The sequence below is a fragment of the Salvelinus fontinalis genome, chromosome 1 (assembly GCF_029448725.1).
Source record: "Salvelinus fontinalis isolate EN_2023a chromosome 1, ASM2944872v1, whole genome shotgun sequence".
NCBI classification, from domain to species: domain Eukaryota; kingdom Metazoa; phylum Chordata; class Actinopteri; order Salmoniformes; family Salmonidae; genus Salvelinus; species Salvelinus fontinalis.
In genome coordinates this window covers 24884303-24911846 of record NC_074665.1, presented here as the reverse complement: position 1 = coordinate 24911846, position 27544 = coordinate 24884303, and the positions used below count along the sequence as shown (strand labels likewise).

The window sequence follows — 27544 nt, the reverse complement described above, 5'->3', positions numbered from 1 at the left end:
TCAGTCAGCACCGAAGGATGTTACACCAGAGGAAAGCTCCACTAATACAACTGGCATTTGAGGGGGATCTTACAAGATTCCAGGGAGAATAGAATGATTATTCAGGATATTCCACAGAGCATCAAGGAGGCAGCAGGAAACAATCTAGGTGGTTGTTTTCTATCCAAATCTTGCTTTAGTCTGTATGGCGCTGTCCATGTTGCTGACAGAGCGCAGCCCTGATTTGTGCCATTGAACATGTCACTTCTTGGTCAAAAGCATTTGAACGCATGTTTATTGTGGTATATATAGCGTGACATAAGCGGAATTCAATAGAATTCCAATGCACTAATCCAAATGACGCCCCTGGGTATAGCTACATATCAATACGTTTCTTCATAGAAACAGATACATTATATCTTTTGTTGCTGTAAATGGAACTGTACGTATTGGAAAAGTTGGGTTGAATTTGATTCACAGAAGTGTATTGTACCATACAACGTGTTGCTGAACTCATTAGTGAGCGGTACTATTTTCCATGTTTGAAGCGGGCAAGTCTCTGCCAACTTATTTGGCAAGACAGCAGCTCACTGTAGTAGGCCATCTCCAGTCACCTTTTGTTTACTGTTAATGTAACGAGTGTACATATAGATTATGTCATGCCTTTATCGATCTGATATTTTGTTTACTATGCCTACTTGGTACCGCTGTTTTGTTCAAATTAATTTGTTTGCATGTGTCAGTATTCTAAGCCAAATTGCTAGTCAGTCTTTTTTTTTGTTGCAAGCATGAATAACTAGGCTACTACTTTCAGCATTTAGTTTGCATTTTTTTGGTAAGACAGCTGTGTACGGCTGCATTCAGATAGGCACATTGGTCATGAAAATAGGCTACAAGGGTAATGCACTAAGTGGCCTTGCTGTAGTGCGCTATCAATTGTGCTGACAGTGCAGCAGAGATGGGCTATAGATTTCAAAAGGACTCGAAGATCAGAGTCTCTGCATTTAAGCTTTGTTTGTTGTATAGTGTGATTATATAAGCAGAATTAAATAATACCAATGCAAGAACCCCCCCCCCCCCCCCCAAAATGTGCCCCCTTGCTGATTTCAACTGCCTCCTTTATCCTGGAGCTGGATCTACAGAAAATTGTGTACATACATAAAACATTGTTGACTATGTAGTCTTGAGAAAAAAAAGAAAAAACACAATCTCTTATAGAAATACTTAATTATTTGCATAACTAGAATACATTTTTTGCCCTAATTATTAAAGTATAAAGGACGGGACGCTTACTCTGAAGGATTCATGACGCGGAAGTAGTTAGTTATTCTTGCCTGCTTCACAGAGTTGAGGAGGACCTTCCTGCAAAATAACTGCCCAGTCTGACCATGTTGTTTCGCCAAGTTAAAGAAAGTGGTTGTGAGCGATGCAAGTTTTTAAAAAATGGACCCGGAAGTTTTTTTTTGTTGTAGTTGTTTAAGGTTTCAAACATGTCATTTTCTTAACCCATCTGGTAACTAAATGACAGCATATGTTTCAAGTATCATGCTAGCTAGTCTTGTGTGTTAGTCTGGCAGACGTTACAGGCGAGGCGGGTGGGACGAAAGTAACAATGTAAACTGATGTTGGAAACTAATTGACTAGAGCATATTTTTAATTACACAAAGGGGGCCTGTCGCAGACACACAATGCTTCCCTAAGGTTGAGATGGGAGGCATGTGTTAAAGCTCATTGATTGTAAACTACTGCCCTATGACACTGTCTTATAGCTTCACTGTTTTTATATCATAATGTTTCAATATGTTTTGCATCATTATATACACTTGAGTACGAATGAGTGGCTTATTCTCAAATACCTCTGTGTATGAGTCCGGATAATTAACAACGGACTGAGTCAGGCTGAAGAAAGTATACTCCCTAGTCTCAAAGCTTCTCCTGACTGATAAGTAGACCAGGAGATGCGTGGAGGAGTATCAAAAGGTTCCGTACTCGGGCTGATAACACCACCTGCCTAGCCACAGAGATGCATTGTACAGCCTACACTCTGGAGGGGGAGGTATTGTCTGGGAAGAGGGTACAAACGGAGGTTATAAATATATATGTGCGTGTATAATCATACTTTGTCTTTGCAGCGGTTTGACCCAGTGTGATTTTAATACATCTAGCTTGAGCTTTCTTCAGAGTCTGACTAGAATTTGTACCAGAATCTTACAACCTAACACTGATGACCTGGAATAAAATAAACATTTGAGCAGAGGCCATTGTCTCTAGTTCCTATTGCTTTTATAAATATTAACAGAATAGCAACGTGACTGAATGTTTGAAAATGGACATTAGAATTATGCCTGAATCAATTTACTTGACAGAGCAGCTTCTCACAAGCTTTTAAAATCAACAGGTTAGTGGTTAAAAATCTATAATTCTGGGGGTCAATTACCTTATGTCAAGCCGTTGGAAATGTGATAAACATAATGAGCATGCCGTTTGTGATGAGAATAAAGACAGTTATTTTATCAAGACATGACAAGGACAGCTGGTACGGCTAAGCATGAAAAGTCATTGAAAATTCCCATGAAAGTGAGCTGACAAAATTATGGTTAGTATAGTTTATGTGATCCATTTTAGTCCAATTAATATTGTAAGGCAAAATATTGTGATGTTGATGCATGGTTCATTTCCATAAATTTCAAACCTATAGCATTAATTATTCAGATCGACACATGAAATTATGGTTGATAGATCTGTTGAAGAGCCTTTATTACAGCATAGCAAAGATTTTAAAAAGCAGTTGTGAAACTGCTTTATCCGACATGTTGCGGTTGCATGAGGCTTGGAGCACACTGAATCAGTAGGCTACTAAACAAACACTCAAACAGGCAACAGAAGCAGGATCTGTCTTATTGCTGTAGATACAGTGCCTTCAGACAGTATTCACACCCCTTGACTTTTTCCACATTTTGTGTTGTTACAGTATAGATTTTTATTTGAACTAAATTTTGATTTGTGTCACTGGCCTACACACAATACCATGTCAACGTGGAATTATGTTTACAAATGAAGAAAAAATGAAAAGTGTCTTAAGTATTCACCCCTTTGTTATGACAAACCTGAATAAGTTCAGAAGAAAATATTCTTAACAAATCACATAAGTTGCATGACTCGGTGTGCAATAGTGTTTTACCATTGTTTTTTAATGACTACCATATCGCTGTACCCCACACATACAATTATCTGTAAAGTCTTTCAGTCCAGCATTGAATTTCAAAACACAGATTCAACCAAAGACGAGGGATGTTTTCCAAATGCCTCGCGAACGGCACCTATTGGTAGATGGGTTAAAAGTTTTTTTTAATATATCTTTTAAAAAGCAGACATTGAATATCCCTTTGAGCATGTTGAAGTTATTAATTACACTTTGGATGGCGTATCAATACACCAGTCACTACAAAGATTCAGGCGTCCTTCCTAACTCAGTTGCCGGAGAGGAAGAAAACTGCTCAGGGATTTCACCATGAGGCCAATGGTGACTTTAAAAACAGTTACAGTTTAATGACTGTGATAGGGGAAAACTGTGGATGGATCAACAACATTGTAGTTACTCCACAATACTAACCAAAATGACAGAGTGAAAAGGAAGCCTGTACAGAATACAAATATTCCAAAACATGCATGCTGTTTGGAATAAGGCACTAAAGTAAAACTGCAAAAATCTACTTTATGTCCTGAATACAAAGCTTTATGTTTGGAGCAAATCCAACACGTCACCGAGTATCACGTCATATTTACAAGCATGGTGGTGGCTACATCATGTTATGCTTGTCATCAGCAAGGAATAGGGAGTTTAGGATAAAAAGAAGCAGAAGAGCTAAGCACAGGCAAAATCTGAGAGGAAAACCTGGTTCAGTCTGCTTTCCAACATATACTTGGTGACAAATTCATCTTTCAGAAGGACAATAACCTAAAACAAATTCAAATATACACTGGAGTTGCTTACCAAGATGACATTGAATATTCCTGAGTGGCCTAGTTATAGTTGACTTAATTAAATCTGCTTGAAAATCTATGACAAGACTTCAAAATGGCTACCTAGCATTCATCAACAACCAACTTGACCGAGCTTGAAGAAATTAAAAAATGATAAATGTGCAAATAATGTACAATCCAGGTGTGCAAATCTTAGTGACTTATCCTAAAAGTCTCTAAGCTGTAATCACTGCCAAATGTGATTTTAACATGTATTGACTCAGTGGGTTGAAAACATATCTAAATCAATATATTTTGTGTGCTTTTAAATTATTATTATTATTATTTATTTTTTTACAAATGTTCGATTTTTTTATTCCACTTTGAAAGAGTATTTTGTGTCGAGCATTGACAAAATATTATAATTAAATCTATTTTAATTCCACTTGGTAAAACAAAATGTGGAGAAAGTCAAGGGGTGAGAATACTTTCTGAAGGCAATGTATATCCACCAGTCGACTAAATGGTGTCAGCCCTAGTCACCTCCCAGTGTGTGTCAGAGGAGGCTGATGAGAAGAGCTATAGGAGTAAGGACTCATTGTAAAGGCTGGAATTGAATAAAATGAACAGTATCAAACAAAAAAAATATGCACACCACATGTTTCACTGTTCCATTTCATCAATTGACCCTGTATAACCACTTAACTGCATCCTTTCTGTCACTGTAGTAGACATATCCAATCAGGACAAGTTAACACAGTTAATACACAACCAGCAATGGAATTTAGGTTGTTAGACAATGTACAGACATGTTGCCATATTTTGACCATAAAATGATTCACAGAAGAGCCACTTCCCCTTTACTGACTGACCAAGAATACAAGGAAAGAGAAACAGAGAAAAGAAAAGCAAGACAAAATGCCCACTAAGAAAACAAACCAGATGAGAAGCCAGACTCGCATAACATCCTCTAACCTAAAACATCTAACGCTGATACTAAAGTTAACTAGGAGAAATAAACAGCCATGCAAAACAAAGACCAAACCAGTAATCTCGAGTGGTGCAGCAGTCTAAGGCTCTGCATCTCAGTGCTTGAGGCGCCACTACAGACACCTTGATTCGAATCAAGGCTGTATCACAACTGGCCGTGATTGGGAGTCCCATAGGGCGGCGCACAGTTGGCCCAGCGTCGTCCGGGTTGGGCCGGTGTAAGGCCGTCATTGTAAATAAGAATTTGTTCTTAACCGACTTGCCTCGTTAAATAAAAACATCTCCAGAAGAGGTCACTGTTTCAAACACGAGCATAATGAACCGAGTGGATTTCACACCACTGTAAAATCTGACTGGACTCACACACAACCAAAGCCCATCCTAGCACCACAGTCTATGCTCCAACAGTGCCTTTTCATTTTCACAACTACTCACAGGGTTGTTATAGTCTAACCCTAACTGAACCCCAGTCAGCAAACCACACGCATGCAAGCTCCCACGAACACAGGCAATGAAAACCCACACAGCAGTGGGTCTGCCTGTCCCTCTCCAGTTCACTGCCAAGACACAGCCAGAAAAGCAAACTGACGATGTAGCTTTAACCCTAGAATCCAAAAGGGACTGCTAAATAACCACCTTCTCCATGCATAAACTCCTGTACATCAGCTATTCTAGTGAATTACTTACAATAGTTCACTATAACCAGTACAGTGTAAATCTCTGCTTACCTTGAAAGTGTAAAAAAATAATAGGTAAAATAAGCAAAAGTCTAACATCATTAGTAAAGAAATAAGACCCCAGTTTGCCAGGAGTCACCTCTGGGTTTTTTAATTTCATGTGAGGCGATAAATGTCTTCCTGAAAATCAAGAGATGCGATTGCTCAATTACATATTCACGAATGCGCATGGACACACTCACAGGCACGAGTGTCACTTGTTCCAAGGCCAGTTTCAGAATAGATGTTATGCAACTAGGTTCAGCTGCTATAGCGCAGGGTAGAGGGATTCAAACTATTTAAAGAACATCGTGAAAACCACAATTCTAAGAGTTTCCAAGAGCACAGCAAATTCCTTTCCTCCTGCACTAGGCAGCAGTTATACAGGAAGACAGTCAGTATGACATATTTACCAGGAGTTCTGCAACTAGCCTCCATGTTGGCAACAACTGCCCCATAAGAGATCAGTAAAACTTGCATCCACACGTCGAATGAGATGTTTGAGATTTTAAAGGACTGTGAAATTTCATTCTCCATCAGTATGTCATTGGAAAAACAATGACGGATACTGTGTGAAATGAAAGGGAGACCGAGAGAAGGGATAAACAAAGTAGGGCCGGTATGTGCCGGGATTCGTATGCACGCAGGCGGTAGAATCAAACATGTGCGGGGGGTTGTGGCCTTAACTCATTGGAGTGCCTGAGTGGTGATCTTGTTATTAAAAATCAAGGGTAAAAAGTACAGTTCTGCACTGTCATGCAGGAATTGCCAGGGACCTCCGATATGTATTGCCATCCCGTGGCTTTTTCCAAATACCCCGGTATATACGGTATACCGCTTGAGCCTAGTGCGGATGGAAACTGAGAGAAATGGAGTGACACATTCAGTACATGATGCCAGCTGGGTGTTGATGGATTACATTTGGTTGCTGCCACAGACAGTCTAGCTGTAGGCCAATTCCATATTAGCATGGCTGAAAAATATTTTGGGTATCTCAGATTGTTCTGGCAATTCTCACATAAAAAATTCATTGGGGGGAATATGTTTAAAATCATGATGAAAGTGGCCATTTTAGGCCCTTTTTTTAGACATATACATGCTTCCTGTAAAACCCTACGATCCATGCATGGTACAGACATCTTGGTGTCATTATACTCAATATTTAGTGGGCTCTAAAATGGAGCATGGCTATATTCCGAAATAAATTTCACATGAACATATTCAACATTAAATATATTAATCTGAAAACTACAGTTTTTGGTTACTACACAACTCCCCCAGGCCTTTATAGCCTATTGCCTACAACACAGAAAATAATGGTTGTGATAACTGAACTTTGATTTTAATTAAGTGGGGAAAATAACCGTTTTTCGATTAGGGATGTTTAACGTTAAGGAGCCCAACTTCTTTTAAACAATTTAATGTTTAAATGTTTTAACATTTAAACTTTCACACCCCTAATTGGAAGAATATAACATTTCCAGTGGGCTCTCTGCTACTTTTGTAGAAATTATACATTTTAATACATAGAAATGTACATTATAGATCATTAACCAATCACAGCCCTCCTGTAGTATTGCATATTCAGCCAATCACCAGCAGAGGGAGATCCCTTTTAACAATTTTTTCCATTCACTGTGTTGGTGGGGCTCATTGGTTGATGTCCTTGATGATCTTTTTGGCCTTCCTGTGATATCAGGTGAAGTAGGTATACTGGAGGGCAGGTAGTTTGCCACCGGTGATGGTTTGGGCAGACCACACCACCCTCTGGAGAGCCCGGGAGTTGCGGGCATTGCAGTTGCTGTACCAGGCGATGATACAGCCCGACAGGGTTTTAAAGCTTTACACATCCACTGCAGTCCCGTCGATGGGACGTGCGACCTCTGAAGTGTTCTTAAGTCCACGATCAACACCTTTGTTTCGTTGACGTTGAGGGAGTTATTTTCCTGGCACCACTCCCAGGGCCCGAACCTCCTCCCTGTAGGCTGTTTTGGCATTGTTGGTAATAAGGCCTACTACTGTTCATCAATCCAGAGTTCAATAGCGGCAAGCTTTACACCACTCCAGCCGAGGCTTGGAATTGCGCATGGTGATCTTAGGCTTGTGTGCGACTGCTCCGCCAAGGAAACCCATTTCATGACGCTCCCGACAAACAGCTATTATGCGACGTTGCTTCCAGAGGCAGTTTGGAACGCGATAGTGTTGCAACCGGGGACAGATTATTTTTACGCACCTTTGTGAGCTTGTGTGGCCTACCACTTTGCGGTTGATCGGTTGTTGCTCCTAGATGTTGCCACTTCAAAATAACAGTACCGATCCTCCGCAAATTTCACAGCCTACAAGCCACTGTCTCGTACCCACTGAAATGTGTTGGAGGATCGGTGATGATCTGGGGGTGCTTCAGCAAGGCTGAAATCGGGCAGATTTGTCTTTGTGAAGGACGCATGAATCAAGCCACGTACAAGGGTGTCCTGGAATAAAACTTGCTTCCTTCTGCTCTGACAATGTTCCCCAACTCTGAGGATTGGGTTTTCCAGCAGGACAATGCTCCATGCCACACAGCCAGGTCAATCAAGGTGTGGATGGAGGACCACCAGATCAAGACCCTGTCATAGCCAGCCCAATCTCCAGACCTGAACCGCATTGAAAACCTCTGGAATGTGATCAAGAGGAAGATGGATGGTCACAAGCCATCAAACAAAGCCGAGCTCCTTGAATTTTTGCGCCAGGAGTGGCATAGTCACCCAACATCAATGTGAAAGACTGGTGGAGAGCATGCCAAGACGCATGAAAGCTGTGATTGAAAATCAGGATTATTCCACCAAAATATTGATTTCTGAACTCTTCCTACATTAAAACATTAGTATGGTGTCGTTTAAAAATGAATATGAACTTGTTTTCTTTGCATTATTCGAGGTCTGACAATTCCGCATCTTTCAGTTGACATTTCCTGCAAATAAATGCTCCAAATGACAATATTTTTTATTTGGAATTTTGTGAGAAATGTTGACAGTAGTTTATAGAATAAAACAAAACAAAAAATGTTTTTACCCAAACACATACCTTAAATAGTAAAACCAGAGAAACTGATCATTTCAGTGGTCTCAATTTTTTCCAGAGCTGTATATTTAGCTTCACTGTCCAAATACATATGGCAAGGACTGTATATAGCCTTTCATCATTCTCTTAGTCTGTGACGCCACATGAACAGGAACTGATTGATGACTGGATTGATAAGACTCAGGTTGAAGTCAGACAGATTTCTGGAATTTCAGTCTGAAGTGGACCTAGTGTTCCTATTCCCATTTCCTCATCCTCCTCTCTATTCTCATCTCCCCTCTCCTCTTGTTGACCCCTCATCCCCCTTTCCTGCTATCAAACATCAGCCTTACAGTAACTCACATTGAATGCACAACCCCATCATAGCTTTGATTTACTATCTGAATTGAATGGCTTCAAAGTGTGAGAAATTGACTGGTCTCAAAATAAAGAGGGTGTGTTCTATGGACACACAGTTCATTAGAGAGTAACCTATTACCCTCCCATTCAGAGTTAGGATATATAAAGAGATGATTTGGAATCAGTAGATATTCTACCCCTCTTCACAAACACTGACGAGTGGTGTGGTGGTAGTGTGGAGTGTGCCGGTCTATAATTAGTTAGTGTGGTGGTGTGGAGTGTGCAGGTCTATAATTAGCTAGTGAGCTAGAGGCTTATTAGCTAAGCAGGTCCCAGCACATAACCAACCAACAGACCAATTGAAAGAGGCTCTTCACTGAGTTCACAGCTTAAATGTGGTTGATGTCTTTATTACAGAGAGATAGAGGCTCGAACCCACAACTCAGACTAATTATGGTAAACAGTGAGGGCTCAACCACAGCTATAATGGAGGGCATATATCATAAAACTGTTGCATGGACTTTGAGAGGCGAAAATGCAAGAACATGGGGACTTTTTAATTTCAATAACCTAACTAACCCCAACTTCCTCAAATAAGTATCAGTTGATTAACTTAACAGACAAAACTAGAACAGGCCGTTCCAGACAGACGGACATACTGACCACGACAGAACAAAAATCACAAGGACAGTTTCAAGAAGGCTCCTCCCCATCTCCCTCTTCTGTCTGCCCCCCCCCCCCAATAATTAATCGTCTCCCTCATTTACTCCCCCCTCCCTCCCACCATACCTTGAAGAAGCTCCCTTTCTTCTGCTCGCTGGGTTCAATGAGTGCGCTGATGGACATGCTATCCTCCTGTCCTTCGTTGTGCCTGTCTCTGTGGGGGAGAAAACAGAATGTCATTCACAGTCCTGTAGGCTACGCTCCAGTACTGTCTAGTAGTTAGTATATTCCAGTAAAGCCAAGTTCAACACAATATAACCCAGAATTATTATTTTTGAATGCAAAGAAATACATTTTTCGCTCCTCTCACTAATGGCAAATGATTGCAACTTGTTATTATATTTATCTAGGCCTACCTGTTCTTTTGTTATGAATAAGAGGTATCATACTTACCATTTGCATAAGGCTACTACTAGGCTACTTTTGCCTTCTTGCAAAGCAAGACCTCAACCACTAGAAAACGTGTGTCTGCATGGTCTAAGCATGTTGTGGGTAAATGAAATGCCAGCTGTCCAGCCCAGAGAGAGCAGGAATGAGAATTAAACATCATCACCGTGTCTATCTGAAAGGACTACAGTCCCTCGGTCTACATTGATGTACTATATTGTAACTGTAGGAGACTACTTCAGTCTCAGACCTGAATATTTAATTGTAAATGCTATTTGCTACTGTTTGGGGTTAAAAGGTGAAAGGGTAGTTTTACTTTTTTGGGGAAACCAGGACAAACATCTGCAGCTCAGGCGCTACCCAGACTAGCTTTGATCTGACAGCCAGGACTAGGGCTGTATAAACATTCTGACTTTCTCACACACATCCACACTCTCACTCAGATGCTGGTCTGTGACCAGACCCCTGTTGTCAATCATTGCATGCTGCTGTATGGACTCTCCAGTTTCTGGGACAGAACCCCCCCCCCCCCCCCCTTGAAAAAACAAGATTATATTTCCATGTTATGGTGCATTCCTCAGGAAATACCAGAGGAGAGAGAGAAAGGGAAAGAGGAAGTTGAGGAGGTTTGGTTTGAAGGTATTTGAAGGCATTTCCTGAAAAGCACCAACAGCCAGTGAGAGATTTGACCCAATTCTTACATTTTTCTGTCTCTGATGTTGTTGCTGCCCTGAAACATCCCCATGTTCGTCCATCTTGTCACACACACACGGTACAAACACACACTGCAAAGGGCCTGGTAAACAGGAAAGCTCCTGCGGCTGACATTTGAGGCAAAATAAACTCTACAGTAACAAATGTAATCACTGACTCAAAGCCCTGCATGGGTATAAATAAAATGGCCAACTGAACAGAACGAAGTAAAAAACAAAATAGGCCTAAAGTTTTTCTAGGTTACGTAATAATGTCTGGAAAAACAACCCTAGTTATAGCAAAACACAATTCACTGCCAAGGTTGGTGTCAATTCAGAAGTGAATCAAATAATGGAAAATGGCAATTATTATTGATTGCTAGTGTTGATGGCATCAAAGGTAGGAACCTACACTGAGTATACCAAACATTAGGAACACCTAATATTGAGTTGCACCCACTTTTGCCCTAAGAACAGGTTCAATTCATTAGGACATGGACTCTACAAATGTCTCGAAAGCGTTCCACAGGGATGCTAGCCCATGTTGACTCTAATGGGTGTTGGACCATTCATAATACACACGGGAAAACTGTTGAGCGTGGAAAACCCATCAACATTTTTAGTAATGGCGCAGAAGGGGAAGCTGCCGTTTTACTGGAGCCTAACCAATTGTGCGATTCTGTGTGGCTTTTTGCAACTTGTTTTTGAACAATGTTTCTGCCACAGACTAATGACCAAAAATAGTTTCTGGACATCAGAATAGCGATTACTCACCTTGGACTGGACAAATCATTTTTCTTTAACGAATCGGCGGCGAAATATTTACGTCTCCTCCCAGGACCAAATCCCTATCATTGGCATGAAGAGGAGACACCGATACAGGGGGCACAGATCCAGGTGCTTGCTGAGAATTCGTCGGCGGGTGGATAATCCACCTTTACCATCTGTCCTACTGGGAAACGTGCAATCACCGGATGAGCTCCATCGGAGTCTATCCTACCAATGGGACAGTAAACTGTAATATCTTACGTTTCACCGAGTCGTGGCTGAACGAGGAAATGGATAATACAGTTTGCTGGTTTTTGCGTGCATTGGAAAGATAGAACAACCACCTCCGGTAACACGAGGGGTGGTGTCTGTGTCTAATTGTCAACAACAGCTGGTGCGCAATCTAATATTAAGGAAGTCTTGAGGTTTTGCTCACCTGAGGTAAAGTACCTCATGAAAAGCTCTAGACCACACTATTTACCTGGAGTTTATCTATATTTTTCGTAGCTGTCTATTTACCACCACATACCGATGCAGGCACTCAGACCGCACACAACGAGCTGTGTAAGGCCATAAGCAAACAAGACTGTTTTGCTAGCACAAAATGGAAAACGTTCCGGGATTCATCCGATGGCATTGAGGAGTATACCACATCCGTCACCAGCTTCATCAGTAAGTGCATCGACGACACGATCCCCACAGTGACCGTATATACATATCCCAACCAGAAGCCATGGATTACAGGCAACATCTGCACTGAGCTAAAGTGTAGAGCTGCCGCTTTCAAGGAGAGGACAACTCATCCGGAAGCTTATAAGAAATCCCACTACACCCTCAAAAAAAACATTAAACAGGCAAAGTGTCAATAAAGGACTAAGATTGAATCCTACTACACCGGCTCTGATGCTCATCGGATGTGGCAGGGTTTGAAAACTAAAACGGATTACAAAGGGAAACCCAGCCGCAAGCTGCACACTGACGTGAGCCTACTAGACGAGCTAACTGCCTTCTCTGCTCACGTCGAGGCAAGCAAAAATTAACCATGCATGAGAGCACCAGCTGTTCTGGATGACTGTGTGATCACACTCGCCGTAGCCAATGTGAGTAAGACCTTTAAACACGTCAACATTGAGATGGATTACCAGGACATATACTCCGAGCATGCGCTGACCAACTGGCAAGTGTCTTTACTAACATTTTCAAACTCTCCCTGACATGTTTCAAGCAGACCACCATAGTCTGTGCCCAAGAACACCAAAGTAACCTGCTTTCAATATACTTTGTATCCCTCATTTACTCAAGTGTTTCCATTATTTTGCCAGATACCTGTATATGATGTCCTCTATAAATAAAACAATGGGTGAATTCTAGATAACTATTGTGTGTTGGAGTGTCAACGCTTGGGGCCAAATGTGGCTCCCTCAAAAAGACACATTCAGCCGGTTTCCACTTGGATTAGGTGTGTGTCGCTGGAGGTCACAGCCAATAAGACTCACATGAATCACACACACACACAGAGATTGACAAGAGGGAGTTATCCTAAAACAGTGGTTGCCCCTTCTAAATTTCTAAAGACAGTACCAGCTATCAAAGCATCCCATGTAACACCCTACAATCGCAACGCCACACCCAACTCCCTGCACTTCCCTCAACACTGAAAACTGCTGAGCTCTGCACCTCCAGCTGTATTTCAGTAGGGTTGGATAAAATAACGCAGTGAAGGGGGTCTAAAAGCAGGCTAACTCAAAAGCGGCTCATCTGTCCCTACCAAATGATGAACCGACTTGTTTTCTTGCTCTGACAGCAACACATTTCCTACTGCATCTACAGTAGTAGTTCGTTGGGGCTAGCAGACAGATGGGTGAGGTGAATGACTACAGGTTTATTGGCTGTACTGTTGTCATGGCTTGTTATGATAGGCTTTATGCCAAACCCTATATGACAGCATTAAGTCTCCCTCTTAATCAGAGCCGAATCCTAACTTTATATCCGAGTGTGAAACTCCAACTTCTGACCAAGTCTACAATAAAGAGCATTTTTTTTGTAGTAGTATATCTCCTAAGCTTTCTGTGGTTAGAGTCTGAAGTGATGACAAACATTTCTCTATTGGTGATCTGCACGCAACCACAGCAGACTTCTGGGCAAAGAAACTGACAGGTAAAAGTAAACTACAGCCAATTACAATATGGTAATGGAGAGAAATCCTGCCTTGGATGGTAATATTCAGCTGAGTGTGCAGGGAAGCTTTGAACACAGGGAACCTGCTAGTCTGTAAAGGAGAGAAGGGGAAAACAAACTATTGGCTAAGTAATGAACTGCCAGTCTTTGCACACTTCTTCAAATTATAACCTGTGACTGGTGTTACGTAAAACTTCAGTCTGCTTTTCCCCCAAAGCTAATCTTAAACATATTTCAGAGCATACTGGAAAACTGGCACCTTAGTATGTCTATGTAATTAAGAAAAAGTTAACTTCTGCTGGAAAAGTTTGAAATGATTGTGGTAAAATAATGAAAACAGGTTTTGAATCTAGTTTGGAAATCTACAGGGTGACAGCTACCAACTCAAGATAATTTCAAAATCAGAAACTGAAATGGTTGAACACTAGAAGTAATGCAGAAATTGAACCGCCTGTTAGATCAAACACTCAACTGAAGGCTTATCAGTGAGTCCCTCTTATGACTCAACCTGCTGAACAGAAAGCAAACCTCCCAGTACTGAGTCACAATGAGCTTGCACCTGTATAACTCCTTGTGTTCTCCATGCTTACTCTGGGTTCACTTTGTGAAATAAAACACAGATAATCATTTGGAGGCGATTTAGAGGGTGATGAGGGTAAATTGTGATAAGTACACACAATATCTATATTCTATTTCTATGATAAGTAAAAGTTGGTTAGAGCTTTCTTAGGAAGATGTCTTCATACATCTTATCATGAAGGCCCACTACAGTAGGCCTACTTCAATATTCCAATGTACAGCAGGCTATAGACAATCCAGCCATGGTTCATAGCAACATACAGTATTGAGTCCCTACTCCCTAGAGTGAGTTGCACAGAATATAAGTGAGCACATGGAGTAGGCTACTGTTTGAATTTACATTTACAATATCACCATCCCTGACCGAAGAGCCTCGTCACTCGCAACATTGTATTTCTCGATTGAAGCTGAGACACCGGGAAACAGGTGTTGAATAAGCTATAGCCAAGGTTGGCTAGGTTAGGCCTACTTTCTAAATGTACAGTTGCTAGTTATCTGTCCAAAATTGTAAATCAGTGATGTCACTTTTCAACCCGTTCTCAGAGCATTTCATATTATTCTGTATGTAAATCCGAGACACTCCATTTAGTATGATGTTACATTTCCTATGGTATACATTCATTTGTGGATGTACGTCACCCAATTCGTATATGTTACAGATTACAATTCGTATTATATGTTATGAATTTGCTAAACTTATGATATATTGCAAATTATAACTGGGTGGTTTGAGCCCTGATTCACTGACAGCTGTGGTATATCAGACCATATTACACGGGTATGACAAAACATTTATTTTTACATTGGTAACCAGTTTATAATAGCAATAAGGAACCTCGGGTGTGTGGTATATGGCCAATATACCACGACTAAGAGCTGTATACAGGCACTCCATGTTTCGTTGCACATGAGAACAGCCCTTAGCCATGGAATATAAGCCATATACCTTAGCCTCTCGTGGCTTATTGCTTAATTCTACCTAGGTGGCAAGCATTAGCTAGCTGGCTAATGTTAGCTGTAGGGGTAAGGGGTAATGGGTTAGGTAAAAGGGTTCATGTTAGGGGAAGGGTTAGCTAACATGCTAAGTAGTTGCAAAGTATCAAGTAGTTGAAAAGTTGCTAAATAGCTCAAATTAGCTAAAACGGTACATGATAAAATTCAAACTCGCAACCTTTGGGTTGCTAGACATTCCCATTACACACCCAACCAACCACCCTACTTTAGTTTTTGCCTTTAAGTAACCATACCAAACGTTACATATCATACTAACCTGACTGTCCCAGATTTGCTTTACTATGTTACATCTAATCTGAGACCAGGTTGCACATTACGAATACCCAAACTAAGTAAATGACTTGCCACTTAAGAGGCATTAGAAGACAAAAATGATCCATCAAACGCATTTGGTGTGTCATCATAGTGGTCTGTAACTTGTGGTCATTCTCGTTTAGGTGGATCAAATTTAAATGTGTTTCTTTTTTCAATGCTGAATTGAATGTCATTGCAAAAAAACAGAAAGGTGTCAATGTATTTTTAAATACATTTTTTAAATTGAAAAGTAATGTCGTTTTTCAAAAGTATCTGTATTCGGATGTTTTTAATTATAGCTACTAACTGTTTACTTACTGTTTCTTTGTAACATTAATTAGATTACATGTAACTGAATGTAATTACCTGTTACTAGCGAGACAATGTTTGAGATATCCTCCTGTTTGGATGGAAACTGAATAAGTGGGAAGTATTTTCGGGGACAATAGTTATTTAGACTAAAATAACTGGCGACATAAATACATAGGGCCTATTATCATACTTTCTAAATATGCCGTTTATGATTTACGGACAGGCTTGCTGGCATGGAAATTGAGAAATAAATCGAGAAAAGTTCTATCGGCAGTGCTGCAAACAATGAAAACGTACCTCTTTCAAACGTACCCAGTCGGCAGAATTGAGCTTCTAAACCGACAACTCTGATGTATGTTTATAATTGCCTGCCATTGTGAAGTAATAAGTCACGTTTGTGTCATTCAAATGATGGAGTATTCATAGTTCGTCGTAGAAAGTTGTGCTCTGGTCCTGTCCCGAGTTGGCTGCGTCCATGATTTGCGCTAGTTCCTGTCTTTCCTTCCTCCACAGTCCAATGCGTGCGTTCGACATGTCTAGCAACAGCTGGAGAACTGAAGTAAAATCAGTGCTTTCACGTCACGTGTCTTTGCAAGGGATTACTTTGTCAGGGGTACACCCCGCTTTATTGGTGTGGTGTTCTGTTATCCAGCAAAAATTATTTGTGTATGTATGCGCATGCGCGTAACTTGCGGGGGCTCGGGGGGTCATTACCCCCTCCAATATTAGAGAAAGGTCAATTTGACCCCCTCAATAATTTACCAAGATAAACATATTCCACTGTAAAGCGCCTGACAGCTACTGGCTTTCTGTGTCTTCTTACCCCACACAGTTCTACTAAATTCATAATTTTATGATTGAATCCGCCCGCTGTCAGTTATGCTTTTGGTTTGTGAAGGGAAAAAAGTTAAACAAGGCTATGGAGAATGGAGAAACTTACAATATCTCCTCTCTTTCTCTCTTCTTAACAAACCCTCTAATCTGTGAGCAAACATGGAACAAATAAATTAGTAGAGTCAAAATGAACATAGAATATTTGTAGACACAAATAAGAATGATAGAGAAAATAATATTTTTTCAAATGGAAAAAGTTTCTATTGCAAAGTGAAGAAAAGCGTATCCCGTGTGTGAACGCTATTTCTCAAAACGAGTGATAATTGGTAACAGTTATATTGGGCTCAATTTGGAGAGTTCAAATACAACTTTGGTAGTATTATGAACATTAAAATATATAATTTCTAGTAGGCTACAGAATTAGAGAAGAGTTGTTTCTATTAACTGTTCTCGTTTTTTTTCTTCGGCACACACATACAACTTCAAATCCCAAGCTACGCCTTGCTCAGACAGTCTGTGTTTTTCCACTATACAGAAACATGCCCAAATTCAACTGCCAGCTACTCATCCCCAGAAGATAAGATATGCATAGTATTAGTGGATTTGGATAGAAAACATTCTGAAGTTTCTAAAACTGTTTGAATCATGTCTGTGAGTATGACAGAACTTATTTAGCAGGCAAAACCCAGAGGTCAAACCATTCAGATTTTCTTTTTTTGGGTCACTCTTTTCAATGGGGTTTCATTGCGAATCCAGATTTCTAAGGGACCTTCTTGCAGTTCCTACCACTTCCACTGGATGTCAACAGTCTTTAGAAATTGGTTGAGGTTTTTCCTTTGAGAAATGGATTCACAACAAGTGTAGCTTTAATTTGGTATCTTGCATGCGTGATTTCATGAAAGTTTGATTTTTATAGTAATTTATTTGAATTTGGCGCTCTGCATTTACACTGGCTTTTGGCCAGGTGGGACGCTACAGTCCCACCTATCCCAGAGAGGTTTAACCTGTTTTGGCTAGGGGGCAGCATTTTCACATTTGGATGAAAAGCGTGCCCAGAGTAAACTGCCTGCTACTCAGTCCCAGTTGCTAATATATGCACATTATTGGTAGATTTGGATAGAAAACACTCTGAAGTTTCTAAAACTGTTTGAATGATGTCTGTGAGTATAGCAGAACTCATAAGGCAGGCGAAAGCCTAAGAAAAATCCAACCAGGAAGTGGGAAATCTGAGGTTTGTAGTTTTTCAACTCTTGGCCTATCGAATACACAGTGTCTATGGGGTCATATTGCACTTCCTACGGCTTCCACTAGATGTCAACAGTCTTTAGAACCTTGTTTGATGCTTCTACTGTGAAGTGGGGATGAATGAGAGGGGATTGAGTAAGGTCTCTCCCAGAGTGCCATGAGCTGACCATGCACGTTCACATGAGAGTTAGCTTGAGTTCCATTGCTTTTCTGAAGACAAACGAATTCTCCGGTTGGAACATTATTGAAGATTTATGTTAAAAACATCCTAAAGATTGATTCTATACTTTGTTTAACATGTTTCTACGGACTGTAACAGAACTTTTTGACTTTTCGTCTGCTCCTATTGATCGCGTGTCATGAATTTGGAATACTGGGCTGAACGCGCGAACAAAAAGGAGGTATTTGAACATAAATGATGAACTTTATCGAACAAATCAAACATTTATTGTGGAACTGGGATTCCTGGGAGTGCATTCTGATGAAGATCATCAAAGGTAAGTGAATATTTATAATGCTATTTCTGACTTCTGTTGACTCCAACATGGCGGATATCTGTTTGAGTTGTTTTTGTCTTTGAGCGTCGTACTCAGATTATTGCATGGTTTGCTTTTTCCGTAAAGTTTTTTTGAAATCTGACACAGCGGTTGCATTAAGGAGAAGTATATCTTTAATTATGTGAATAACACTTGTATCTTTTATCAATGTTTATTATGAGTGTTTCTGTAAATTGATGTGGCTCTGTGCAAATTCACGGGATGTTTTGGAGGCAAAGCCTAATGTAAACTGAGGTTTTTGGATATAAATATGAACTTGATCGACAAAACATACATGTATTGTGTAACAATGTGTTTTCCCGGGAGTGTCATCTGATGAATAATATCAAAGGTTAGTGATGAATTTTATCTCTATTTCTGCTTTTTGTGACTCCTCTCTTTGGTTGGAAAATTGCTGTATGCTTTCTGTGACTAGTTGCTGACCTAACATAATGATATGTTCTGCTTTCGTCGAAAAGCCTTTTTGAAATCCGACACTGTGGTTGGATTAACGAGACAGGTTAAACTGTGTTTGGACCGACCTGGCTAGGCCTCTGAGGAACTTATGATAGCATAGGGAGTACTTCTCAAGGTTTCCCTAATCTCGGGGGAATGGAACTATCGGCTGGGTAGTGATACACAGTGGTGAGAACACAGTGGACTCACCTACTGTTTGTGTGTATGTATGTGCGTAGGATACCTACTGTTTGTGTGGAAGTATGTGCGCAGCTATAAGAATGGATATCTTTGTATAATGGACTTCAGAGCGTTCTCGTGAATAAACTGTACTATCTTTTTGCATTAGCTGAGTCTTTGACTAATTATTATTAAACCCATGGTCTTACAGATCTCGGGGATTGGTCAGAGCTATTGATTGTCAGTTATTATCATTGGGATTGAAAATGCTCATGACAAGGAGGTGTTATGGTGCTTTGGTGAAACTGTGTGTGATTTATTTCGAATTTAAGACACACTTAACCAGCATGGCTACCACAGCATTCTGCAGCAATACGCTATCCCATCTGGTTTGGGCTTAGTGGGACTATCATTTGTTTTTCAACAGGACAATGACACAACACACCTCCAGGCTGTGTAAGGGATATTTGACCAAGAAGGAGAGTGATGGAGTGCTGCATCAGATTACCACAATCACCCGACCTCAACCAAATTGAGATGTTTTAGGATGAGTCGGATCGCAGATTGAAGGAAAAGCAGCCAACAAATGCTCAGCATACACCTTAGCCAAATACATTTAAACTCAGTTTTTCACAATTCCTGACATTTAATCAGAGTAAAAATTCCCTGTTTTAGGTCAGTTAGGATCATCAATTTATTTTAAGAATGTGAAATGGCAGAATAATAGTAGAGAGAATGATTTATTTGAGCTTCTATTGCTTTCATCACATTCCCAGAGGGTCAGAAGTTTACATACACTCAATAAGTATTTGGTAGCATTGCCTTTAAATTGTTTAACTTGGGTCAAACGTTTCATGTAGCCTTCAACAAGCTTCCCACAATAAGTTGGGTGAATTTTGGCCCAATCCTCCTGACAGAGCTGGTGTAACTGAGTCAGGTTTGTAGGCCTCCTTGCTCACACACGCTTTTTCAGTTCTGCCCACAACTTTTCTATAGGATTGAGGTCAGGGCTTTGTGATGGCCACTTCAATACCTTGACTTTGTTGTCCTTCAGCTATTTTGCCACAACTTTGGAATTTTTATTTTATTATTTTTATTTCACCTTTATTTAACCAGGTAGGCTAGTTGAGAACAAGTTCTCATTTGCAACTGCGACCTGGCCAAGATAAAGCATAGCAATTTGACACATACAACAACACAGAGTTACACATGGAATTAACAAAACATACAGTCAATAATACAGTAGAAAAATAAGTCTATATACAATGTGAGCAAATGAGGTGAGTTAAGGTAGGTAAAGGCAAAAAAAGGACATGGTGGCGAGGTAAATACATTATAGTAAGTAAAACACTGGAATGGTAGATTTGCGGTGGAAGAATGTGCAAAGTAGAAATAGAAATAATGGGGTGCAAAGGAGCAAAATAAATAAATTAATACAGTGCTTGGGGTCATTGTCCATTTGAAAGACACATTTGCGACCAAGCTTTAACTTCCTGACTGATGTCTTGAGATGTTGTTTCAATATATCCACATAATTTTAATTGTCCCATGATGCTATCTATTTTGTGAAGTGCACCAGTCCCTCCTGCAGCAAAGCACCCCCACAACATGATGCTGCCACCCCCGTGCTTCACGGTTGGGATGGTGTTCTTCGGCAAGCTTCCCCTTTTTCCTCCAAACATAACGATGGTCGTTATGGCCAAACAGTTCTATTTTTGTTTCATCAGACCAGAGGACATTTCTCCAAAAAGTACGATATTCGTCCCCATGTGCAGTTACAAACCGTAGTCTAGCTTTTTTTATGGCGGTTTTGGAGCAGTGGCTTCTTCCTTGCTGAGCGGCCTTTCAGGTTATGTCGATATAGGATTTGTTTTACTGTGGATATAGATACTTATGTACCTGTTCCCCCTAGCATCTTCACAAGTTCCTTTGCTGTTGTTCTGGGATTGATTTGCATTTTCGCACCAAAGTACGTTCATCTCTAGGAGACAGGATGCGTCTCCTTCCTGAGCGATATGATGGCTGCGTGGTCCCATGGTGTTTATACTTGCGTACTATTGTTTATACAGATGAGCGTGGTAACTTCAGGCATTTGGAAATTGCTTGGCTGATTGGCTGATTTCTTTTGATTTTCCCAAGATATCAAGCAAAGAGGCAAGTTTGAAGGTAGGCCGTGAAATACATCTACAGGTACACCTCCAATTGACTCAAATGATGGCAATTAGCCTATCAGAAGCTTCTAAAACCGTTACATCATTTTCTGGAATTTTCCAAGCTGTTTAAAGGCACAGTGAACTTAGTGTATGTAAACTTCTGACACACTGGAATTGTGATACAGTGAATAAGTGAAATAATCTGTCTGTAAAGAATTGTTGGAAACATTACTTGTGTCATGCACAAAGTAGATGTCCTAACCGACTTGCCAAAACTATAGTTTGTTTACAAGAAATTTGTGGAGTGGTTGAAAAACAAGTTTTAATGACTCCAACCTAAGTGTATGTAAACTTCCGACTTCAACTGTATGTTGGAACTCCTTAAAGACAGTTGGAAAAGCATTCCAGTTGAAGGTAGTTGATAGAATGTCAAGAGTGTGCAAAGCTAACATCAAGGCAAAGGGTGGCTATTTGAAGATTCTCAAATATAAAATATATTTTTATTTGTTTAACACTTTTTTGGTTGCTACATGATTCCAAATGTATTATTTCATAGTTTTGATGTCTTCACTATTATTCTACAATGTAGAAAATAGTACAAAAAAAGAAAAACCTTTGAAAGGGTATTGCAGGTGTTTTGAACTTTTGAACAGTAGTGTAGACCAAATTATAAGTTTTGGATGTATTTTCCCTTCAAATTTTACCAGAAACAACCAGAAACACAGCTATTTCTTTAAAAAATGCATTTGTGTGTGCGTTTCGCAGTGCCCAGCAGAAACCATACCTGAATCAATTATGTCAGTGAGCAGTTTGGGCTGGTTACAAATTTAAAAAAATTCATTACAAAACAAGAAAACAGAAATTAATGAGAAATATGTATTTACAAATATCAATTTATGGACATTTACAATGTATGATGGTCGTTACAAGAAATAAGCTTATATGGACATTACTTTTTAACATATAGTAAATTGCTTTCGTGTCTCTAACATACACTCACTCACAGTTATATAGGAAAAACAATGTGCAGAAAGAGGTCATCTGAATGACCCGGAAGCCTGTGTCTTCGGAAGGATGAAAACATCATAGACCTACTACAAACTGCAATGTTCCTGGCCTATATTAAGAGCCAAATTGATCAGAAATACAGTGTAGACATAGTTAATGTTGTAAATGACTATTGTAGCTGGAAACAGCTGATTTTTAATAGTATATCTACTTTTTCTTTGAAACTCTGTCTAGAAGGCCAGCGTCCTGGAGTCGCCTCTTCACTGTTGACGTTGAGACTGGTGTTTTGTGGGTCCTATTTAATGAAGCTACCACTTGAGGACTTGTGAGGCGTCTGTTTCTCAAACTAGACACTAATGTACTTGCCCTCTTGCTCAGTTGTGCACCAGGGCCTCCCACTCCTCTTCTGGTTAGAGACAGTTTGCGCTGTTCTGTGAAGGGAGTAGTACACAGCATTGTACGAGATCTTCAGTTTCTTGCCAATTTCTCACATGGAATAGCCTTCATTTCTCAGAACATGAATAGACCGATGAGTTTCAGAAGAAAATAATTTGTTTCTGGCCATTTCGAGCCTGTAATCGAACCCACAAGTGCTGATGCTCCAGATACTCAACTAGTCCAAAGGCAGCCAGTTTTATTGCTTCTTTAAATCAACACAGTTTTCAGCTGTGCTAACATAATTGCAAAAGGGTTTTCTAATGATCAATTAGCCTTTTAAAATGATAAACTTGGATTAGCTAACATAACGTGCCATTGGAACACAGGAGTGCTGATAATGGGCCTCTGTACGCCTATGTTGATATTCCATTAAAAATCAGCCGTTTCCAGCGACAATAGTCATTTACAACATTAACAATGTCTACACTGTATTTCTGATCAATTTGATGTTATTTTAATGGACATAAAATGTGCTTTTTCAAAAACAAGGACATTTCTATGTGACCCCAAACTTTTGAATTGTAGTATATATTTGCCGATATTCTCATTAGTGGGGTAAAAAAAAATCTGCCGGAAAGATTTCTAATCAGTACCTTCAAAGCATTAAATGCAATACACAACTTTTATCAACAGGTTTTGCAGCAGTATTTTGTTTGAATTACTCTGGGATAAACAGCCAACCACACCTGACAGATCTGTGATGTGAGGAGCGTCATGGGATGTGTCTCTATTGGAGACTATACATTGTTGACATAATTTTGACAGCTTTGTGAGAAACTGGACTTTGAGAATACATCTTCAATTTACATCAGGGGTGTCAAACTCATTCCATGTTGTGCCTGGTGTCTGCAGGTTTTTATTATTCATTTTCAATTAATACCTAGAAAACCAGGTGACTGAAGTTATTTACTAATTAGTGACCTTAATTCGTCAATCAAGTACAAGGGAGGAGTGAAAACCAGCAGACACTCTACCCTCCGTGGAATGAGTTTGGCACGTGATTTACATCATTGCATGATTTATGCAGGGGTACAAGTTACTTGAGCAGATCACAGGTTTGGCCCTGTATGAAGTAACATGGGCCAAACCGCATGTATTCACATTCAAATAGCATATATTTTTTGCAATGTAACAAACTTAGGAAAAAATACTAAAATGTTAAACAATGTAATAAATTTAATAAGCTGATTGTGAGTTACTGTGGATGTGTAGGCTGATGTGTAGGCAGACCTACACATTCCTTTGGACACAGGAAGTCAACAGGTGGTTTATAATGCCGTCGACCACTCCCTCCCTGTCGAAACGGGGCGAACCGCAGCCACTTCTTCACCACGTCTGCAAACTGGTGATGTGTGGCCTCTTTGCCCACTGGGGTTCTTTTCAGAGCACCTACGGTGATAGAGAAGTAGTGAGGTCAGTGCTGCATCCCAATTCACTTCAGTGGTTTACTTTCCAAATGTCTATGGAGACTGATCTTTTGCATGATCCATCCATCCATCTAGTTAGCCATGCATCCCTCTCTCCAACCCTAACAGTATGTGTAAGATATGATACCGGTACTTACAGAAGAGAACCCCTTGGAGGCGGGTGTTTCTGAAGCTCCTTTTCTGGCCTCGGCCCACCCAGTTGAGCTCAGAGCCCACAGCAAAAGATAGCACTGCCTGCATGAGCCTTCGCACCGCATCATCAAACGTGGCCCCACCCATTCGTGACAGGTGAGACACCTGTCATAGAGGGACACATACACCATTTATAACACAATCACTTCCCATTATTTAGCAGTATCATACTACAACAGTAGGTAGTGTGCTTGTCGCTGGTTCAAGCCTTTGCGGGTCACTCGGTCCACCTACCATTCTCTTCTGTGCTCCTGCATCCTCCAGGTGCCTCTCTGTGTCATCTAGCTGCTCCATGGTCCTCAGTGGGATGTCAATGTCTAGAGCCTCCACCTCTTCCTCTACCACCGGAAAGCTCTGGCCCTGAACCCTGGCCTGCATCTGCCTCAAAACGCCCCACTGTCTCTGCTGCTCCTCCTTAATCTCCACCAGCAGGGAGATGATTTTACGCTGGGCAGCCGTCTCTGAGGAACAGTGGATAGAAACTGATTTAGGATGACACAGGGTCATGGTAGATGCCAATTTCATACAATGGAGGAAACCTATTCCCCCTCAGGAGACTGAAAAGATTTGGCACGGGTCCTCAGATCCTCAAAAGGTTCTACAGCTGCACCATCGAGAGCATCCTGACTGGTTGTGTCACTGCCTGGTATGGCAACTGCTCGGCCTCCGACTGCAAGGCACTACAGCGGGCAGTGCGTATGGCCCAGTACATCACTGTGGCCAAGCTTCCTGCCATCCAGGACCTCTATACCAGGCAGTGTCAGAGGAAGGCCCTAAAAATTAGGTAAACTCTAGCCACCCTAGTCATAGACTCCTACCCCCAAGCGATAAGACCCCTGAACATCAAATGGCTACCCAGACTATTTGCATTGCCCCCCCACCCCCTCTTTTACACTGCCGTTACTCTCTGTTATTATCTATGCATAGTCACTTTAATAACTCTACCTATATGTACATATTACCTCAATTACCACAACTAACCGGTGCCCTCGCACATTGACTCTGTACCGGTACCTCCTGTATATAGTCTCGCTATTGTTATTTCACTGCTGCTCTTTAATTACTTGTTCCTTTTTTTCTTATTCATATTTTTTCAACTGCATTGTTGGTTAGGGGCTTGTAAGTAAGCATTTCACTGTAAGGTCTACCTACACCTGTTGTATTCGGCGTATGTGACTAATATAATTTTATTTGATTACAGCATAGGGACTATTAATTTCAGCTGGAGACTATAAAACATGCTTTTTTCTATGAAGATGTTTCTTATTTTCAAGGAAATGTCCTTTTCTTGAGAATTGGAGAGAAAAAAATAATTGGAATGTTAAGAATTTATTGAATTGACATGTCAGTTTGTTGATTTGACGTATTTTGTGTCACATTTTGGAACAGTGACAGGCCTAGCTGTAGTCATTTTCCCCATCAATCTAAAACAGCGAGTTAGTGTCATTGGCTACTGTAACTTCAACCAATTAGAAATGTAGCCTGGGGTACTATGTTTCTCCTGATAATCTGATTGGTCACACAACTGAATCATTCATGGGATTCTTAGTTTTTTTCCCGATACTTGTTACTTCCAAGAAAATACAAAACAAAGTAGGAAAATTCACTTTAAAAACATAACTATAGTTAATCAGGCAAGGGTAAAACGTTACCTGCTGATGGTGAGGTGCCTGGGATCGCCAACTTTTCCCCAACACCACCCGTGCTAAATGTTGCACTCAGTGACTCAACGTCAAAGTTTACATCTGTGCGTCTTGGAATATCATACTTGGGAACATCCTCCGAGCGTCTCGAGACATGTTCCGCAAGATGGTTCATTTCTTCGGACACAGCTGATAGTCTCTGTTGGAGTGTTTCTAGTGCTATGTCTGCCATGTGTTTGTTGACCAAACCTTCCATTCGTCGCTGCATCGACCAGCTAGAAGTATCTCCATTATTATGCTCCATAAATATCTCAACGTGTCGATCTCCTAAACGTGAGTTTTAACCAACAAAAACCTTTCTACAATGTCTTTACTGTCTTTCTAGGTATACGCAAATGTTGACCTGCGAGGAAAAAAAGCGGAAGTGGTTATCAAGCAGTCCACAGCCAGCGCATGATATCACGTTGCAACAACGTCACCGTAATGTTGCGAGAACATTGGGAAGGCCAGAAGAACTACAATTCCCACTGCAACAATCAACATGTTCCTTTCCCACGGGTTGACTGCATATTTATCTTGAACGTTTTTAGTTCATGGAAAGATGCCAATTAGCATGTATGCTGAATGTAACCATAGCAGTAACATTTTAGCCCGCTGATAGAAATTGTTACATTGTAGGCTACATTTGATGTAACTTTAACTAACACAATGTAGTGAACATCAATTCCCACTGCAACAATCAACATGCACCTTTCCCACGGGTTGACTGCATATTTATCTTGAACGTTTTTAGTTCATGGAAAGATGCCAATTAGCATGTATGCTGAATGTAACCATAACAGTAACATTTTAGCCCGCTGATAGAAATTGTTACATTGTAGGCTACATTTGATGTAACTTTAACTAACACAATGTAGTGATCATCAAGGTTCCAACATTTCAAGTATATTTTTTTTGTGCCAGCTGTGAGTGATTGGGAACCTTCAAGGGAATGGTCTCCGCCTTTCAAAGTGTGTTGCACTATGCTGTTAAACATGATGACTGATTTGCGCCCACATGTCGACTGCATTAACTTTACAAAAATCCTGTGATCGAAGGTCATGAACTTTTGGCTGTCTGAGATGCACCACCCCTGACTTCTACTTGTCTACATTCAGTTTTGCCTTACCACTCAAACACGCCCAATATTTGGTAAACAGTTGTGTTCCCCTGCCAAAGATGATCTATTACAGGACCCTGTTCTTAGAGAGCTACTGTCCTGTAGGTTTTCACTCCAACCCTAATCTAGCCCACCTGATTCTAATAATTAGATGCTTAAGGTTAATAAATTGAATCAGGTTAGCTACAACTGGGGTTGGAGCAAAAACCTACAGGAGGGTAGCTCTCTAGGAACAGGGTTGGAGAGCCCGATTTATTATATTGACAAGATAGTCGAGTG

At 40.5% G+C, this 27544-nt stretch overlaps 2 protein-coding genes across 4 annotated transcripts in view; both read right to left on the bottom strand.

Moving 5' to 3' along the window:
- The window catches only part of LOC129851010 (ras and Rab interactor 2-like), a 44665-nt gene extending 28033 nt beyond the window's left edge, over window positions 1-16632 (bottom strand). The window contains exons 1-2 of one of the 3 annotated variants that reach the window (XM_055917167.1): window positions 16292-16632; window positions 9837-9924 (exon numbers count right to left, since the gene is read on the bottom strand). In XM_055917167.1, coding sequence (XP_055773142.1) covers window positions 9837-9893 — 57 coding nt within the window. In that variant the 5' untranslated portion in view covers window positions 9894-9924; window positions 16292-16632. Of the gene's footprint in view, window positions 1-5660; window positions 5858-9836; window positions 9966-16291 lie in introns of those variants that run through there. The other 2 variants (XM_055917159.1, XM_055917177.1) reach the window with 2 other exon arrangements.
- Window positions 16633-22260: 5628 nt separating this feature from the next.
- On the bottom strand, window positions 22261-26571 carry LOC129850999 (uncharacterized). Its single transcript, XM_055917146.1, has 4 exons — window positions 26116-26571; window positions 24698-24924; window positions 24409-24568; window positions 22261-24233 (listed from the first exon to the last, which is right to left on the bottom strand). Exons 1-4 carry the CDS (start codon window positions 26408-26410, stop codon window positions 24040-24042), a joined length of 876 nt encoding a protein of 291 aa, XP_055773121.1. The 5' UTR covers window positions 26411-26571; the 3' UTR covers window positions 22261-24039.
- Between the last annotated feature and the right edge of the window lie 973 nt (window positions 26572-27544).

Coding starts and splice junctions, on each gene's coding strand:
- LOC129850999 (XM_055917146.1), bottom strand. CDS start 26,410: ATGGAGCATAATAATGGAGATACTTCTAGCTGGTCGATGCAGCGACGA. Junction 24,569..24,697: donor CAGGAGCACAGAAGAGAATG/GTAGGTGGACCG, acceptor CCTCTATGACAG/GTGTCTCACCTGTCACGAAT. Junction 24,234..24,408: donor CCTCCAAGGGGTTCTCTTCT/GTAAGTACCGGT, acceptor CTATCACCGTAG/GTGCTCTGAAAAGAACCCCA.